Source organism: Pelobates fuscus, chromosome 5 (assembly GCF_036172605.1).
Source record: "Pelobates fuscus isolate aPelFus1 chromosome 5, aPelFus1.pri, whole genome shotgun sequence".
NCBI lineage: Eukaryota > Metazoa > Chordata > Amphibia > Anura > Pelobatidae > Pelobates > Pelobates fuscus.
The window spans coordinates 95,518,662-95,538,020 of NC_086321.1; the positions used below are offsets into that span (position 1 = coordinate 95,518,662).

Genomic DNA, 19,359 nt, shown 5'->3' on the forward strand with positions numbered 1-19,359 from the left:
GAGAGACCTCAACAGACATGTTTCTGTTTTCCCCTTTCTTAATAAAGCTCAAACATCACTGCAGGTAATCAACCTACCTTATTTTCTAATACCTATTGCAAGCCGTCTAGCCCATTTTTTTCCCCACAGTGGTCTCTCCTCACTCAAGATCCTTTCATGGTTTCACATAGATTCCATCTCATACCCACTACAAGAGTTTCCTCCTCCCCTTCTAAGGATGTCCCAATCCGATACAGCCATTTTACACTCAGAACGCTGCCATCTCAGAGACAAGGGTGCGGTCGAACATTCTCCATTCACACCCAGGTTTCTCAGTCCAGAAGAAATACAACGAATTTCACCCTGTCATCAATTTAAGAAACTTGGAAAATTCAAAATGGAAGGCATACACAAGCTTCGAGACCTTCTCTCGGAAGTTCCGTCTAAAGATAAATTGGTGGCTCCACAACACAGAAGCTTGGAACGGGAAAGCTATATTCGGGTAGCAACCCAATTTTATCCTGGAGTCAGACGCCAGCCTCCTGGATTGGGGGCTACCTGCTCCGACCTCTCCACAGGTGAACTCTGGACACAGTCGGAACACACATTGCATATCAATTGCCTCGAACTGATGGCAGCTTCCTTTGTGATTCCTTTGTGATTCGCAGCTTCGTCAAGGACGCCTACAAATGTCTTTTGGTTCTCAGAAAGGACAACGTTTCCACTGTCCGTAAAGTCAATTGTCTAGGGGGTTCTCGATCAATGCTCCTTTCAGACCTTACAAGAGACCTTTTTTTATTCTTTATTTTTGCGGGCATAAGGTCAAACAGTTGCTTAGGTAACAGTATACAGTCGTACAATTCAAAATGCGCAAAGGTAATACATATATTGTGCCCATTTTTTTTTTTTACAAGAATATACAGTGGATGAAACTAGCATATATAACTTTGCTATTTTAACTCTATAATGGTAAGTCGAGTGTGTAAGGTGTTGGAGGTGTCTAGAGGACATGCCTATCTATGCATGCTGTATGAAGCGCTCTGTATCCCTGAGCTCGGGGGGGGGGGGGGGGGGGGGAGGGAGAAGTAGTAGATGTCACCCTGTGGTTTGGTCCACTAATGAGTGGTGTGGTTAGTGTCATGTCCCCTTGCTGTCATTCCCTCTCCTGAGATAGTGAGACGTGTGGGCCAAAGGGGTAATACTAGAAGGAACTAATAAGAGAGAAAAACAAAATTATATATATATATATATATATATATATATATATATATATATATATATATATATTTATATTCGGTTGAATAAAACAGTTGAACTATATACAGTCTCGGTCCACGGTGTTACATGGAATCATGAGGTGTGAGTCCCGATACATGGTCAGAGGCCTCAGGTTGCGCCAGCTGCTTGCGTGTTTGGTACAGTCTTCCGAGGGACAAAAGTGGTGGCTGTTGCAGGGTTCCACATGTGTGTGGCAGGTATAGCCGGGTGAGGTGTTTGTAACTGCAGGGTGGTCTGTTGGAGGCCCAGGGTCCCCAGTAGTGCAGCGGCATCCTGTAGAGTGTGGACATAGTGCGGGGTGTCCCCGTGGAGGATCAGCAGGGTCTGCGAAGGGCACCACCGGTACCGGATATTATGGTCCTGTAGAAGGGTGGTAAGAGGCTGCAGGGATCTCCGCCATTTCAATGTGTTGCCAGACATATCTGCATAGAAAGATAGATCCAGGTTCTCGAATTTGTAAGTGGGAGTCCCTTGTATAGCGGCCTGGACTGCTGTTTTCTCTCTAATGGTTTGAAATTGGACCACCAGGTCCCTGGGTGCTGCGGTCGGCGCCTTCCATGGTTTGGGTATGCGGAACACTCCGGTGAAGGCTATGTTTTTGGCCTGTCGTGGCGTGAGCAGGGATGCCATCAGTCTCCGCAGGAAATAACTGGTTACTACACCTGGGTAGAGGAGAACTTTGTCCAGGTCCAGGTGTCTCACCACGGCTGTGTGGGGGACTGGTAGTCTGCCTTGGTGGGTTGCTGAGTGGGCAGAGACCAGCGGTACTCTGCCCAGGTGCCAGTACTACCGCAGAAGTAGCCTGGTTGGAGCCTGGTTGTGGGAGGGAGAGACCGACTGTCTCCCCTCTGGCTACACTGCTCTGTGGCTGGGGGACAGGACCGACCGTCCCTACCCCTTGGGCTGTAAGTGCAGAGACTACGGTCCCATCTGCACAGTTGCGGGGCTCAACATCTCCCCTTGGTGGGTTAGGCTGCCGCTGGAGAGAGGGTGTAACAAGCTCCTCTCTCTGGACTGTCAACTGCCGCTGGGGAGAGGGGTTAACAGGCTCCTCTCCCTGACACTCTCTCTGCTGGTGGAGAGGGGGACCAGCTGTCTCCCCTTTCATTATTTTGTCCTGCTGCTGGGGTGTGAGACTGACGGTCTCTGCTCCCTGCAGGACATACTGCCGCTGGGAGGAAGGACGACACCTTCAGCTCCCTGGGGTACACACTGTCGCTGGGGAGGAAGGATTGCACCCTCAGCTCCCTGGGGTACATACTGCTGCCGGGGAGGAAGGATTGCACCCTCAGCTCCCTGGGATACACACTGCCGCTGGGGATGAAGGATTGCACCTTCAGCTCCCTGGAGTACACACTGCCGCTGGGGAGGAAGGACGACACCTTCGGCTCCCTGGGGTACACACTGCCGCTGGGGAGGAAGGACGGCACCTTCAGCTCCCTGGGATACACACTGCCGCTGGGGAGGAAGGATTGCACCTTCAGCTCCCTGGGATACACACTGCCGCTGGGGAGGAAGGAGGGCACCTTCAGCTCCCTGAGATACACACTGCCGCTGGGGAGGAAGGACGGCACCTTCAGCTCCCTGAGATACACACTGCCGCTGGGGAGGAAGGATTGCACCTTCAGCTCCCTGGGGTACACACTGCCGCTGGGGAGGAAGGACGGCACCTTCTGCTCCATGGGGCACACACTGCCGCTGGGGAGGAAGGACGGCACCTTCTGCTCCCTGGGGTACACACTGCCGCTGGGGAGGAAGGACGACCCCTTCAGCTCCCTGGGATACACACTGCCGCTGGGGAGGAAGGATTGCACCTTCAGCTCCCTGGGACACACACTGCCGCTGGGGAGGAAGGACGGCACCTTCAGCTCCCTGAGATACAATCTGCCGCTGGGGAGGAAGGACGACACCTTCAGCTCCCTGTGATACAATCTGCCGCTGGGGAGGAAGGACGGCACCTTTAGCTCCCTGGGTTACACACTGCCGCCTCAGCGGAAGACGGCTAACCTCCTCGGATGCAGCCTCTACTCTGCTGCTGTAACACTCTTTACGCTGAGTATACTCTCCGTCCATCCTTGATTTTCGCTTAGCCATGACCTGGTTCCAGATCCCCTGGAATATCTCCATGGATACATAACCCCCATACTGGGCCACTCGTTGCCTCACCTCGGCCAGCCCATAATCTTCAGCGTCAGAGCCTTCCATACTTGTCTGCTCCAAGTCGCTGGATACCTCTGCTGCCAGGGGCGCTGCACGAGTGCTAACGTTGCCCTCAATTTGTAACTCCAAGGAATTGGTGTTCTGTAGCTGTCCTTCTGGCTGTAGGAACGATCCCGCCGCTTGCCACCAATTGTAACGGACCGTTTTACTCCAAAGGGGATAAAAAAATTTAGGCGATAATCCCCTTTTTCCTAGACCAGCAGCTCCTGTAAGCACCAATCTCCTGAACTGCAAACTGTATGAATTCTGTAAACTCCCGAACTGGAAACACACGAACCCTGGAATCAGCCGAACAGGAAAAGCATACAATCCGCTTACACTCCTGGCAGTCAGCATACAATCCAATTCCCCCAAAAACGAGACGACACATCGGTTTGAGGGTCAAGCAGAATCTGAGGTCCTGGCACACCCAGCCTGTTTTTTATTACGGTTGTGCACATACAGGACACACCCAGGGGGAGGCATAAAATAGCCAATCAAGTAACAGTACAACCCACACATCCCCTCCCCTCAGATAAGCAGTTAACATAATTTATTACATACAGTAAAAATACAGTTTCCACACATACTCTGTAACTTTAAAACCATACATCACATTCACATAAAAATACATATCCACAATCAATCCAAAATGGCATGAATCAGACCAGGGGTTCAAAAGTTAGTAAAAGTATCTTTTGTTCTCCCTGGCTGGCAGTATTTTAATCTGGCTCAAACAGTAAAAGTAAAACATCCCCACAATGCATCCTGGCTTCCTCCCTTCTGCCCTGGAGATAATTGGAGAAGTAATCCAATTATCTCCCAGGTCAAAGACAAAACTCCATTACACATGTGGGGACCTAAATACAGGATTATGTTTTAAAATATATAAAGTCACTTTTTATACATTAAACACAGACATGTAACATATCCCCAGATAGCTCAGGTCTGCGTGCACATTATTAGGTGAATGGCACGCAGACCACACAAATACAGTTTAATTGCCATGGAGCCAAAGTCTTTCCCATAGTCTTTCATTATATGAATAGGCTCCATGGCATAGCTATCTGGGGGTATCACTGCTCACACAGGGCAAGTACCGAATGGCCCCACTGTGTTTAAAGGGCCAGAATGAGTGACATGCACTCTGTTAGGGCCGAATACGTTTTGTAAAAGGGCCCAATCTCCCAGGGCCATAGTCCAAAGGCAAGAGGCGGGCAAGCAGCCCCCTCCAAGGACACGTGGCGAGGTCGGTTTCGCCACAAGTCTCATAGCCACATATTACTGTATTGATGTCTTCTGATTGGTTGATTTTGTTTTTAATTGTTTAACCGTTTCTTTGCTGCTGGGAGGATTCAGTAAAGAAAGTAAAGCAAATATTCGCCTCCTGTCTTTAATAAAATTTAGATTATTCAGTCACCGCAGCTAGAATAATCCCTAATTAACTTCAGTACAATGTTAAACTCTGAGAATTACATCCATATAGCTTTTCGATGCCACTCTGCAGCGTGCTTTGCATGTTAATGGAAGATGTTATTTAAACTCAGTTTTAATTTTAGCAACCTCTTGTTCTTGCTGGCCGAGGTGGACTCATTTCACACTCCTTGCATCATGAACACTTCAAAACACTTGGGGGGTCGCGGTTTTGCAGTAACTTTTTAATTATACTTTATTCATTAGGGTCTCGGGGAAGACATGCTAATCCAAGAACAAACAGATCACGGATGCCATCTGCAAGGCAAGAGGCAAAGAGAGGTGGGAGAAGAGTAATCAGCAGAGCAGGAAGAAGGAATGGGAGGACTGGCAGGCACCAGATCTGTAAGTGATCGAGGAGGAGAGGATAGGCAGAGACCAGGGAGGAACAGATCCCCTTTAAATCATAATAACATGCCACTGCCTCCTCCTAACATATATAATGCTGGTGATGTGGAAAATGTAGAAACCAGCCGGCTCAGAACAATCACCAGTAAATGCCTGTTCAAGAGCCTTCTCAACCTATTAATGCCCAAGCAGTGCATAATCAAGATCCTCCAAATGAGGACCCTCCCTAATCTATTCCACAGGAAGCTCAGGGGCATGATGACCAAAAGGCAGGCAGCATTTGCTGAATATTTCATGCTGCTGCACTGTAGTCACAGATTCCATATGGAGTGCATACAGATGTGGCTGCAGGGACATTGGACCTGTCCCCCGTGCAGGGCAGAAATTAGATCAACATTTAGCAAAATGCCTGCCTGATCTGATTTCAACCTGCAAAACAGGTATGTACCTTCTAAAATTATACCTGTACCTTATTTGCCTTATGGGGAAAAAAAAAAAAAGAGAGAGAGTTTATGATAGAGGTTAAAAATAAAAGTATAGTGTCTGAACACTCAATTTAGTTCAATCAAATAATCCTTCCAATGAAATATAAGATCCTGTTCCATTCTCAGTTCATACTGATATGGCTGGAGGAGACTTCCACTTATCCCAACTGCATAGCTGAAATAATTATGTGAGGCAAAATTATATATAGCGTCTGTACACTTAGTTTAATTTACTTAATCCTTCCAATTAAATATTTCATTACATTTAATTCACGTGTCTGCAGGAGAGTTCTACCTGTCCTAACAAAGAACTAAGTCAGTGAACATGCACCAAAATTAACAACAAGACGGCTACAGGAAAGGTGAGCCTGTCGGGATTTTAAGCTGCAAAATGTTATGTACCCTTCAGGGTAGAAGCGCCCAAATGGTAGATCTTTTAAACTACAGCTCCCATGATGCTTTGTCATTCTAAAGTCATACAGAGCATCATGGGAGTTGAAGTTCTGCAACATCTGGGGATCTACCTTTTGGGCACCCCTGCTCTCGAGTAAAGGGGGTTTCCAAGCACCATGACCACTTCAGTGATTTTAAATGGTCATGGTGTTCGGAGTCTGTATGCGCAGTGTTTGGCTGAGAAAGCATGCTGATGACAGACAACCAATAGCGGCATAGTTCCAACTGTGCCACCTAAGTCCTCCCCTCAGCCTGTCCTCACACATTCCTCCCCCTGCAGTGAGGGGGATTGAGGTCATCAAAGGAGGATTGGGTTAATAGAGAACTTGGTCACTGCATGGGATAGAATGAAAACCTGCTAATATATGGTGTATTTTATTCTAATTTACTATATTGGTTTGTGGTTTTCTTTAGAATCTACCTATGAGCTAAACAATATGACGCAACAGGGACAAAACATGATACGTGCAGGAGAAAGTGAAAGATTAACATTACTCAACTATTGTTTAAAGGTGACATGTATTATACCAAAGTGTAGTTTTGTAATAAAATTTTAAATAAAAAAAATTAAAACGAGTGATATTAGGCTTCATATTATTAGTGTACATTACGTAAAAGACCCCTCCGTGCTCCAATTCGTTACAATTTACTGAAGTGTTGAGAACTGTTCCCCTGTTATTTATTTCGGTGATAAGAGTAAATTGACAAAATATAGAGCACTCACTGCAGCTGGCAACAGAATGCAAAACGTTCACTTAATCCATGTAAATCTGTTCAGGTATTAACAATGATGAGCTGCACAAGCTTTGCGATTGATTTGGTTTACAATATTCATGGATGTCAAACATGGATTCCCCTATGAACCACTAAAATGGACACTTTATTCGCCAGAACCAATAAGTTTAATGTAGTTGTTCTGGTGTCTATAGTCTGTCCCTGCAGGTTGAGCAATGTAAATGCTGCCCTCAGAGAAAATGCAGTGTTTACATTACTGTATGGTAACAACTCTAGTCTCAGTCACTGAGATGGCCACTAGACGTGCTTCATGTGTTAGTGCTGCACAGTGTGCAGCATTTGCATTCAGCATCTCCATGCATGGAGACGCTGAACGTTCCCCATAGAGATGCACTGATTCAATGCAGCTCTATGAGCAGATGCCGATTGGGGCAGTGCGTAATTTTGCCATGCATGCGCAATAGCATCCCATTGCTTTCCTATGGGAAAGTATTGGATTGACTGAGATCATCAAATCTGATTATTTCAGCCATGGAGGCAGGGCCAGCAGCGATGGGCCTGGCATGGCGTGGGAGAAAAGGTAAGTTTATACACCCTTTCAGAGTGATCCAAAGAGACCTAAGTATTTAGTTTAACACTATATAGTGTCAGGAACATGTTTGTATTCATGAGACTATAGTGTTCCTCTAAGGACCACATGATCATCTTTGCCATTGTGCTGTTCATGGCTTAAAGCAGCCCAGTAAATGTACCAGCATGGGTTAAATCCCTGTTGGTATCAAGGAACCCCAGATATCTCAAATTGAGTGCTGCAATCTGTGATTTAAATGGGTATTTACATCAACATAGACAACAATGTATTGTGGTCAGGGTTAAATCCCTGCTCACACCAGGAAACTCAGGTATTAATGGAAACAGTTTTAGCAGCCCAGACTGACAGGTAAGCTGCATGTAGAATGGTTTAACTCCCCATAGACTATAATGTAATGAAATGAGGCTTAAACACCAAAAAAAAAAAACATTGGATACCTAATTTTAGGATTGGGATTAAGGCCAGCAATAGAATCCACCTCTACCAGCAATAGAATCCCTCCCCCCCTCATGGCCCCCCTCCTGCTGGACTGAAAAGGTTAAAACTCGTTCAGCCACTTACCTTTCTCCGGCGCTGGGAACTCTCCTCTTCCAGCCGACGTCATCGCTTCCAGCCGCGCACGCATTCAAACAGCCCATAGGAAAGCATTACTCAATGCTTTCCTATGGACGTCAGCGTCTTCTCACTGTGATTTTCACAGTGATAATCGCAGAAGCGGCCTCTAGTGGCTGTCAGTGAGACAGCCACTAGAGGCTGGATTAACCCTCAGTGTAAACATAAGCAGTGTTAAAACTAGAGGGACCTGGCACCCAGACCACTTAATTGAGCTGAAGTGGTCTGGGTGCCTATAGTGGTCCTTTAAGGTTAGAACTACAGTTAAAATTGGGGTTAGGCAGTCTTTACATGTTTCATGTACTTCATCTCTTGTACAAACCTCAATAAAACTTTTGATTAGAAAAAAATGGGGTATGGGTTAGGATTAAGGTTAGGTTTATTATTAGATTTAAAGTTAGATTTGGGATTAGAATTTTGATTAGAATTAGGGTTTGGTTTAGGATTCACATATGTAGACTGGGATTAAAATTAAGATTGTTAATTTGCAAAAGTATACACACACGTATACCTATTGTTGTAGGAGATGTTGCAGTGTATAGGTAAGATAATGTTATTACAATGGGACACGAGTTTTTTTTTTTTTTAATTCTTTATTTTTGTAGTGCAGGTGAGTACAAAATATAAACTTACGCCACAACAGCGTTCATTAATATGGGAACATAGATATGTTAAACAAAGGTCTGGATAAACATGCACAGTTTTTGTTTTGTTGATTAGAAATTCAAAAGAAAACGTAAAGGTAGACAGGCATAACAGATTTCCAGGAACATTCAGGTTATACATGCTATGTAGCACAATGTTGCCTAAGATCCTAACATTATATTTATTCATGTGTTGCAGGCTTTCTGCTTATGTCCAAATGTATATCTACTTGCGGGTTAACTTGAAGGTAGCCATGTATATAGGAGACAAACCTGTGAGCCCGTGTGAGGCTGACAGGTCTGTATTCTAAGCAGGTGCTGTACGTTTTAAGTTCTGCCTTCAGTCCCCCAGCATGTATAGGCGGCTATGTAGATAAGCTGAATGGGCCATGCCCTATTGGCACATATACGGGGACAAGAGCAAAGTACGCTAGACAGCAATGAAACATTTAAAAGTGAGATTCTGATGTGAGCATATACAGACATAATGAAATACAACGAGCCATCGGCTTGTACAAGTTATTGTCAGGAACCAGGAACCAGACAGAGACAGAAGTAGATGCAAACACACCTTTATTAATAAATAACTAATAAATAACAAAAGCAAAGTCCAGGAATCAAGCAGGGGTCAGTCACCAGAGCGGGTAGTCAGACAAGCCAGGATCAGGAGCACGGAGAGCAGCGGAGTCAGGAACAAGGCCGGAGTCAGGAACCAGGAGCAAACAGGAAACACAGGAACAAGGAGACTTCTGGGAAACAGGAAACCACGCAAGGGCAAGGAGGTTCTGGGCTTAGCTGCTTAAATAGGCAGAACTGATTAGCAGCAGGGTTGATTACTACTCACAGGTGAGTAACCGTGGCAACAAGCAGAAGCAGCTCATAGTAATTGCAGCTGAAAACTCAATCACTGAAACAGAAAGGGTTGCTGTTTAAAACAGCAAAGAAACCCTGACAGTACCTCCCCCTCAACGACTCCCCCCATCTCTGTTGGTGGGTCCGGGCTTCATGGGGAAGCGGGCGTGATAGGAACGAAGGAGGGATGGTGCATGGACATCAGAGGCTGGAACCCAGGAGCGTTCCTCTGGACCGTATCCTTTCCAGTGCACCAAGTATTGGATCTGTCCTCTGAAGACCCGTGAGTCAATGATGCTGCGTATTTCATATTCCTCATGATTGTCAATCAGAACAGGACGTGGACGTGGCACTGAGGTGGTGTAGCGATTACAAACCAACGGTTTCAAGAGGGAAACATGGAAAACATTTGAGATGCGCATGTTAGCAGGAAGGTCAAGTGCGTAAGCTACAGGGTTAACCCTTCGAAGTATACGAAATGGCCCAACGTATCGGGGTGCCAGTTTTTGTGCGGGAACACGGAGGCGTAGGTTGCGGGAAGACAGCCAGACCCTCTCTCCGACCTGATAGGTAGGTGCAGGAAGGCGTCTGCGGTCGGCCTGGAGTTTGTAGTTCTGCATTGCGCGTTGCAAAGAACTCTGAACCTGCACCCAAGTGGAACGGAGTTCCCTGAGATGTTACTCCAATGCCGGTATCTCCTGTGGCAAGAACGTATCAGGCAACATGGACGGTTGAAACCCATAGTTTGCCAGGAACGGGGATAGCCGGGAGGAGGCATTAATCGCACTATTGTGGGCAAACTCCGCCCAGGGTAGCAGATCAGATCAGTTGTTCTGGTGGTCAGAAATGTAGCAACGCAGAAACTGTTCCAGTGTTTGGTTAGCTCGTTCCGCTGCACCATTGGATTGCGGGTGGTAGGCCGAGGAGAAGGAAAGCTGAATTCCCATTTGCGTACAAAAAGCTCTCCAAAATCTGGACACGAACTGGCTACCCCTATCTGAGACTATCACTTTGGGTAACCCATGCAAACGAAAGATCTCCCGACCAAAAATTGTTGCAAGTTCCTGGGAAGTTGGTAGTTTTTTCAAGGGAATGCAATGCGACATCTTCGAGAATCGATCAACAACCATGAGAACGACTGTATTGCCACGGGAGACCGGAAGATCTACGATAAAATCCATGGACAAGTGGGTCCAGGGTCGTTCACCATTAGGTATGGTTTGCAGGAGACCCACTGGAGGGCGTCGTGGGGTTTTGTTTTGAGCGCACACAGGACAGGCAGCTACAAAAGCGGTGACATCCGAACGGAGACTAGGCCACCAAAATTGCCGGGATACGGACCAGATTAACTGGTTTTTGCCTGGATGTCCAGCTGCTTTGGGGTCGTGGTATGTACTCAATAGTTTCGTACGGAGGTTAATAGGTACAAAACAACGGCCATTAGGTTTCTCTGAAGGAGCATTACTTTGTGCAGCCAGAATCTCCTCGCCTAGGGGTGAGGTGAGGTTAGTACGGATGGTTGCCAGTATATGGTCCGGAGGAATCACAGGAGTAGGGGTTATCTCCTCTCTAGATGGAGGGGAGAACTGTCGAGACAAGGCATCAGCCCGAATGTTTTTTGTACCGGGCAAGTAAGAAACCACATAATTGAATCTTGATAGGAAGAGAGCCCATCTAGCTTGCCGGGGGGCTTCAGAAAGATATGTTAGATTCTTTTGGTCTGTGAGTATGAGGATTGGCACTGAAGTACCCTCAAGAAGGTGCCTCCATTCTTTGAGAGCTAAAATTATGGCTAGAAGTTCTCTATCACCAATCTGGTAGTTGCATTCCGCCGGGTTCAATTTCCTCGAGAAATACCCGCACGGATGCCTGGAGCTCTCTGGGTTAGGACGTTGAGACAGGAGGGCGCCCACTCCTGTCTCAGACGCATCGACCTCAAGAATGAATGGTAAGGCAGGGTTAGGGTGTGCCAGTATAGGAGCAGCAGCAAAGGCGACTTTGAGAGACTCAAAGGCAGTAATGGCTTCCTGTGACCAATGCTGTGGATCAGCATCTCTCCTGGTCATGTCCGTGAGAGGTTTAACCAAGGAAGAAAAGTTGCGTATGAACTTCCGATAATAATTGGCGAAGCCCAGAAACCGTTGTATAGAGCGAAGACCCGTAGGTCGGGGCCATTTTAGTACAGCCGAAAGTTTCTCCGGATCCATAGAGAATCCAGTATCTGAGATAACATATCCCAAGAATGTAACCTGTTTGCAGTGAAACTCACATTTCTCCAATTTGCAGAACAGACTATTTTCTCTAAGTCTCTGTAGAACACGAGAAACGTCTGCGTGATGGTTCTCGAGAGATGTGGAATGGATCAGAATATCATCAAGATAAACCACCACACATTGCTGCAGCATATCTCGCAGGACGTCATTTATAAATTCTTGGAAAACCGCCGGAGCATTGCAAAGACCAAAGGGCATTACTAGGTATTCGTAATGGCCGCTCCTGGTGTTAAATGCGGTTTTCCATTCGTGGTCCTCTTTTATCCGGACGAGATTATATGCCCCTCTCAGATCAAGTTTGGTGAAGACCGTTGCTCCCTTGAGGCGGTCAAATAATTCCGTGATTAATGGAATGGGGTAGGCATTCTTAATAGTAATGCGATTGAGACCCCTATAGTCGATACAGGGTCTCAACTCGCCATCTTTTTTCTTTACAAAGAAAAAGCCGGCCCCGGCAGGAGAAGATGACTTCCGAATAAAACCCTTAGACAGTGCATCGGTAACATACTCCTCCATGGCTCGATTCTCTGCTACAGACAGTGGGTAAATCCGGCCCCGGGGAGGATTGGTACCCGGTTGGAGTTCGATACCACAGTCATACGGACGGTGTGGTGGCAGAACGCTGGCTTGACCCTTGTCAAATACATCTTGGAATTCTTGGTACTCAGCGGGTAAGGAAGAGGCAGAACATGCGCCCAAAACTTTGACCGGTTTCTGGAGACAGGACAATGTGCATTGCTGGGACCATGATAATATCTCAGCTTTGCGCCAATCAATTGTGGGGTTATGCTTCTGTAACCAAGGGTATCCCAAAACAACCTGGTAATATGGAGAGGAAATGACCTGGAATTGGGTCGTCTCATGATGTAGAGCCCCTACAGCCAGAGATATGGGCACGGTTTCTTGGGTCACGTGGGTTGGCTGTATTGGTCTGCCATCGATGGCTTCGAAGGCTAGTGGGGAGTTGCGAGACTGTAAGGGTATAGAGTGCTTTGCTGCAAATGCACAATCTATAAACAAGCCTGCGGCCCCAGAATCAAGTAACGCCCGGGTTTCAATGGATGAATCAGGCCAGGAGAGGATAACAGGCACCAAGGGTTTGCGCACACATATCTCTGGGTCTGCAGAAAGACCACCCAAGATCTGCCCCTGACAGTATCTTGGGTGCGGGCCCTTTGCCGGACGAATCGGGCAAAATTTTAACAAGTGACCATGGTGTCCGCAGTATAGGCACAGACCCTCCCTCCTCCTAAAGGCTCTCTCCTCGACCGAGAGGCGTGAGAAGCCTAACTGCTTTGGCTCCACACAGACAGAGGACTCAGGGCCAGGAGGCATGGGAGGTGAGGGAGGTTCGGGTGGGCAAGAAAATCTCGGTGCCAAATTTACAAGAGGCCTCCGCAGGCGCTCCTTGGATGAGGATCTCTCTCGGAGTCTGATGTCAATGAGGGTGACAAATGATATCAGTTCCTCGAGATCTTTAGGTAATTCTCTGGCTGCAATCTCATTTTTAAACACATCGGAGAGACCTTGTGCAAAGGCAGCCACGAGAGTCTCGTTGTTCCAGCCACCCTCTGCTGCCATGGTACGGAATTCACTGGCATACTCGACAATAGTTTTTGTGCCCTGAGAATTAGACATGAGTAGTTCGGCAGTAGGGGTGGAGCGAGCTGGAATCTCAAAAACCCTATTGAAGGATGCAACAAATTCAGGGTAATTGTAAATAATAGGCTTCTCTGCCTCCCAGAGAGGTTTTGCCCAAGCTAGGGCCTTTTCAGACAGCAAAGAAATCATGAAGTGAACTTTGTCACTGTCTGTAGGAAATGCCTGGGGCAGGGTTTCAAGGTATCCTTTAACCTGATTTATAAATTCTCTGCACTGTGCTGGGTCGCCCCCAAAATACTGAGGGAGCGGGACAGACCCAGTCATTTCTCTAGCCGCTACAGGTTTGGAGGCTACAACCGGTGCTAGAACAGGAAGTGAGGCAGAGGCGGCCGCAATCGCAGGCTGGCCGGGTACTGGATCCAGATGGGCATACTGGTCCAAATGGTGGTTCTGCTGGTCCCACCGGGTAAATAGGTTAGGTATAGGTGTCTTGCCTGTACCATCTGTATTCATGGCCCTTGCGTAATGTCAGGAACCAGGAACCAGACAGAGACAGAAGTAGATGCAAACACACCTTTATTAATAAATAACTAATAAATAACAAAAGCAAAGTCCAGGAATCAAGCAGGGGTCAGTCACCAGAGCGGGTAGTCAGACAAGCCAGGATCAGGAGCACGGAGAGCAGCGGAGTCAGGAACAAGGCCGGAGTCAGGAACCAGTAGCAAACAGGAAACACAGGAACAAGGAGACTTCTGGGAAACAGGAAACCACGCAAGGGCAAGGAGGTTCTGGGCTTAGCTGCTTAAATAGGCAGAACTGATTAGCAGCAGGGTTGATTACTACTCACAGGTGAGTAACCGTGGCAACAAGCAGAAGCAGCTCATAGTAATTGCAGCTGAAAACTCAATCACTGAAACAGAAAGGGTTGCTGTTTAAAACAGCAAAGAAACCCTGACAGTTATCTAGTGCTAATTTGCTTGGGATCATGGCACCATGTTTAGGCATGTGTTGCAAGCAGAGCTGTACCATCTAAAAAGGTTTAAATATTCATGGGTTACTTTGCATGGGACCATATCTATAAGAAACAGGCTAGTAACCTCATGTGAGACCGACCGGTCTGTACTTTATGCTGATGCCTTGCGTATTAAATTCTGCATTGTGGTCACTCCGCATGTGCCAGAGGCATGGTAAATAGGGAGCGTGAGTTATGGCCTGTGGAGTGCACACAAGAGCAGAGGCCTATTAGATATCCAGTGCGTGGGGTCGCGTTGGGTGGGTTTTGGGTTCCACACAAAGTTAGTCTACGACAAAATATCAGAACTATATCACAGTGATAACACCATAGCATTAGAACGGTCCCTGGGCTTGTGTTTAACCGTTGGATACGGTATTGGCCGGCTATCACCTTCTGATGTACCCACTCCGGGGGTGGAGTAGATACCGCATCAGCTATACCTGTCTGTTGGATTAATGTGGGGGGAGGGGGGGGGGGGGGGGGGAGTCCCAGTGGTGCTAGTGTGCTCTTCTCTACGAGGAACGTAAAAACTTAATCTAACTGGTATAAAGGTGACGAGGAGAGCAACACCTAATACACAAAATAAAAATAAAGAAAAGAAAGTTCGTTTTCAGTTAGGATGAAACATCAGTCCTCTCCAGCGCATTCGTGGTCGTAGTGATTAAGGACTCTGTCTCTGAGGTTGTACGCTAGAGTGTTTGATAAAATATGAGAAGAACACCCTTAGAATGGATGTGATTCCGTTGTGTCGGGTTTTTGGCGGCGGGAACTGTGGTATTCAAGGTGGTGGAGGGTTTTCTGGGCAGTGTGAGCCCCTCAGGTTGTGTTGCCTGCTAGCGTAGCTTGACGGGATGACCTTGGTATGAATTCTTTGGCGTTGGTGGGGTCCAGCCTGGTGGCGGTGGTCGCGGGTGCCGTGTGCAGGATTTTCAGGCCCAATTGGCCCAGGTAAGTGTCCAAGTCCTGAGGGTTTTTCACCCGGTAGATAGTCCCCTTGGCAGTGAATGTGATTAGTCGCGGTGTGCCCCAGCGGTACTGGATGTTATGAGCTCTCAGTATTTGTAGGTTAGGTTGCAGAGCTTTTCTCCAACTTAATGTGCTTCTTGTGAGGTCAGGGAAGAAATCAATTTGGGAATCCTCAAATGGTAAAGGGGTTTTCTGTCGGCTCGCTGTCAGGATGGCGGCCTTGTCTTGGTGCGTCTGAAATTTTACAATGACATCGGCCGTGGCAGTCGGGGGTGCATTTGGTGGTTTATTCAAGCGGAACATTCCGTCAATTTTCACTGATTTAGCCTGCCTGGGCGGTAGGAGGGTCGCTACCAGGCGCCTCACATAGTGTGGGAGGTCAGTAGGCCCAATATTGTCAGGTATCCCCCTAACCTTTATGTTGTTTCTACGTCTTTGTTCCTCCAGGGTCTCCACTTTCTCTTCTGTGCCCTGTTGCTGTTTGTGTAGGTCTGCTATTTTCAGTTCCAGGTCATGTAAGCGTGTATCATGGAAGCTTGTTTTGGCCTCCAGCTGGGTGAGCCTCGTGGTGGCCCCCTGTATGGCCTCTTTAAAGTATACCCGGTCTGTTGCAAGGTCCTGCCTGAGCTCTGCAAACATCTTGGTCAGCAGGGCTGCCGTTACCGGTTCTCCTGCCGCTGGGGGTGCTTTAGCCTGAGGCATCGAGGGCTGATTCAGCGGAGCCCCTTCTCCCTGGTCCGGGTAGAAGTCACCAGAGGAGTCAGAGAGCTCGTCCTCCCCAGCGCCATTTTCTGCCATGCGGCCCTTTGGGAGCTCCGGAGAAGCTCGACGATAACTCGGCTGAAAGGGGCTTTGTCCGACTTTAGTTTTTTGTTTTTCTTACCCATCGTCTTCCCCTCAGTCGGTGGGTGAAGTTTGGGAAAGGTAGGTGCCCCGGTTCCGCCCGTTTTAGGCGTTATTTCTATTTATTCGGTGCAGAGCTGTGCACCATGCGTCTTAGCTGGTCCGTGGCTAGCTCCGCCCTCTTTTTTTTTTTTTTAAAGCATTAAAATACAATGTATATGTAAAATAAATAAATCAATAAAGCTCTAAATATAACATGTGAGTCTCCATGGGGACACTTATGGAAATGGTATGCATTTATGGAGTAAATATGTGAGCTACTAAAATGCCCCAAAATGCATCACAGATCAATCAATCTTAAATTGATAAAAAATACAATGGGCAGGTTATCCATTCAGCAGTGTATTTTCACAAAAACTTGGCAACGGTCATTCTGTGCTCAGGAGATATAGCTGAGCACAATTTAGTGATTTGTATTACAGTAGCACATATGAAGTTACAAAATAAACTGCTAAATGCCAATGTGCATGTAAAAAATTTGAAAATCAAAAATACTGTAAACTTTCAAATAAATGAATGCTAAAAGAGCTATATATAAGAAGACTGAAATATACCTTACGACATACTCAGTGGTGTCTACTTTCACAAACATTACGCATTATGAGGGGATTTGCACTGTGGAACTGCTACAAGGTCCAAAAAATATGGAATAGGCCTATCAAATTCATCAATGAAAATTCTTATTGTAAAAACTGAAATAGTCAGGTCTCTTATATGACACTGTAACTTTGCAAATAAGTGCCAAAGGCATACATTGGGGTTATTGCTCTGTTCAGAAAAGTTTGCCAAGCATAATTTGAGAGGTGTGATCACAAGGGTACATGTCAGATGTCAGATCTCAGAAATGGGTAGTTAAATTGTACATTTTTTTTTTTATCACAAACTGACGTTAACTGGCAAAAAATGTCAACACACTAAGGCACAATATACACCATATGAGATACCCTGGAATGTCTACTTTCACAAATGGTAGGCCTTTGTGTGGTAATTTCAACAGTCAAACTGCAATAACACCTCAAAATGAGACGTGGACCTATCAAATCCTTCTCTAAAATTCTAACTGTAAAAACTGAAATGGTCAGCTCTCATATGACACTGTAACTTCACAAGATAGTTGCAAAAGGCAGTCATTGGGGATATACTGTTGTACTGAAAGATGTAACTGAACACAATATGGGGTTTGGTACAGTAGAGAGAGCCTTGCTGCAAGAAAGTTTACAAGGTAAGCGGAACACAGAGGTGGAAAGTGGTAAACTGTAAACTTCTTAAAAACCTATGGTTTGAAAATTTACTGTGTTGGCTGTCCTGTCTCCTGAACCGGTACAACATGCTGTAATGGCTGTGCTGCTTAGCTGCTTTAAAAATGTGTGGATATGCCAACGCACACAGCTAGATATAGACAGATATTACTTATTCAGGACATGCCTGTTTGTGTCATGAATGCTCCTCAGCACTACCACTAAATGACCGACTTCTCACATGATTCCGCAGTTGCTGGATTAGCTCAGGATTTTGTTGCTGTATCTGTTGAGCAAATTGCTGTCCTCTGTATGGAAAAAAGAAGAAGTTTACATTAATGGGGATTATGAAAACTATAATATTGATTATAGTGAACTGAAAAAACGAACAGCATAATGTAAGCTAAAATTGCAAGTTCATATCTATTTATATATCCACGGCTTGGATTTTGCAATTCAGATAGATGTCAGTATTGGTTTAAAGGCTTCAGTTAAGGCTACAATCAAGGATTATTTAGCTAAGCACTGGGGGTCATATTTATCTGCAGCACTGGAATAATGTAGCTTCTTCAAATTTCATAGAGGAAAAAATTTTGGGGAGTAAAGGTTGCCATTTGCCTATTTCAGGAATGGAAAGTACCTTCATAAAAAAGTAACTACCACCAAAACTTTGAAAACATTCACCAACAACAATTTCCATTCCCGACAAGGGCACCGGTGTGAACCAAAACATGCGCCAAACTTTATTTCACAAACATGTTTATTTTGGGGTGATGTGAAGATTTTTATTTATCAGAAAATGTGGTTCATTCAGATTAATACAGTTTCACTGCTAATTTGTATATCAAGCATTAGTGAGGTATTGAGACATTGACTATATTCAGACAGCACAACCTTTTGTATTCTCTGATCAGCATTCCGTACCTATCCTGCAACTAGATCTCATATCAAGTTCTATGAATGAATGGCTAATAAATTTGTATTAAATATCATTCTGCTTGCTGCTGTATTTTTATTTGTATACATCTTTCTATAATTCAATTGCCTAAAATCTCAACATATACACAGATTTCCCTCCCCCATAGTAATGTGAGCATATTTAATTATACATCATTTTACAATATTGCATTTTAAAAAAAATAATTTTTTACTGATGAAGACCCAGGGATTATTCCAATAAAATTTACATTTTTCTATGTTGGTAGAACATACCGGTACTTACGCTTGTATGAGACTTGAAAGATCAGTTAATCCCCCAACCCCAGCTGCTGGACCACCTGCGGCATTGGACATCATTCCTGACATCCTGCAACATAAACACATAAATAATGTTTCTCCAATCTTTTCTGAACTTGTCCTTGCACTGTGCAATCAGATTACACTACATTAGATACAAACTCTGTACTAGCAGTGTTAGTGCAGACATGTGCAGTCAGATCACCTACATTATCAGAACAGGCAGTGCAGGGTTTGTATCTAATGAATAAGCATTGTGACCATGCATTATGTGGAGGTGACTTATATTGAGTTCTCTGTTGATTCCAGCTGCCATGAAAAACCACTCTGCTTCATATCTTGGACATGCACTGTGCGTGCATGTCTGTTTACCCTTATTTTGCACAAGTAGATCACCATACAACGTATTTTGCATTACAGATTTGCACATTGTGGGCAAAAAAAAACAAACAAAAAACGAACACTTGGGGAAAAAG

At 45.7% G+C, this 19,359-nt stretch overlaps 1 protein-coding gene across 2 annotated transcripts in view; it reads right to left on the reverse strand.

Annotated features, from left to right (window-relative positions):
• SGTB (small glutamine rich tetratricopeptide repeat co-chaperone beta) overlaps positions 1–19,359 on the reverse strand; it is a 93,912-nt gene that overhangs the window by 7,725 nt on the left and 66,828 nt on the right. For both annotated transcript variants that reach the window (XM_063456920.1, XM_063456921.1), the window contains exons 10-11: positions 18,870–18,953; positions 17,835–17,955 (exon numbers count right to left, since the gene is read on the reverse strand). In XM_063456920.1, the coding sequence (XP_063312990.1) occupies positions 17,844–17,955; positions 18,870–18,953 (196 nt within the window). In that variant the 3' untranslated portion in view covers positions 17,835–17,843. The remainder of the gene's footprint in view (positions 1–17,834; positions 17,956–18,869; positions 18,954–19,359) is intronic.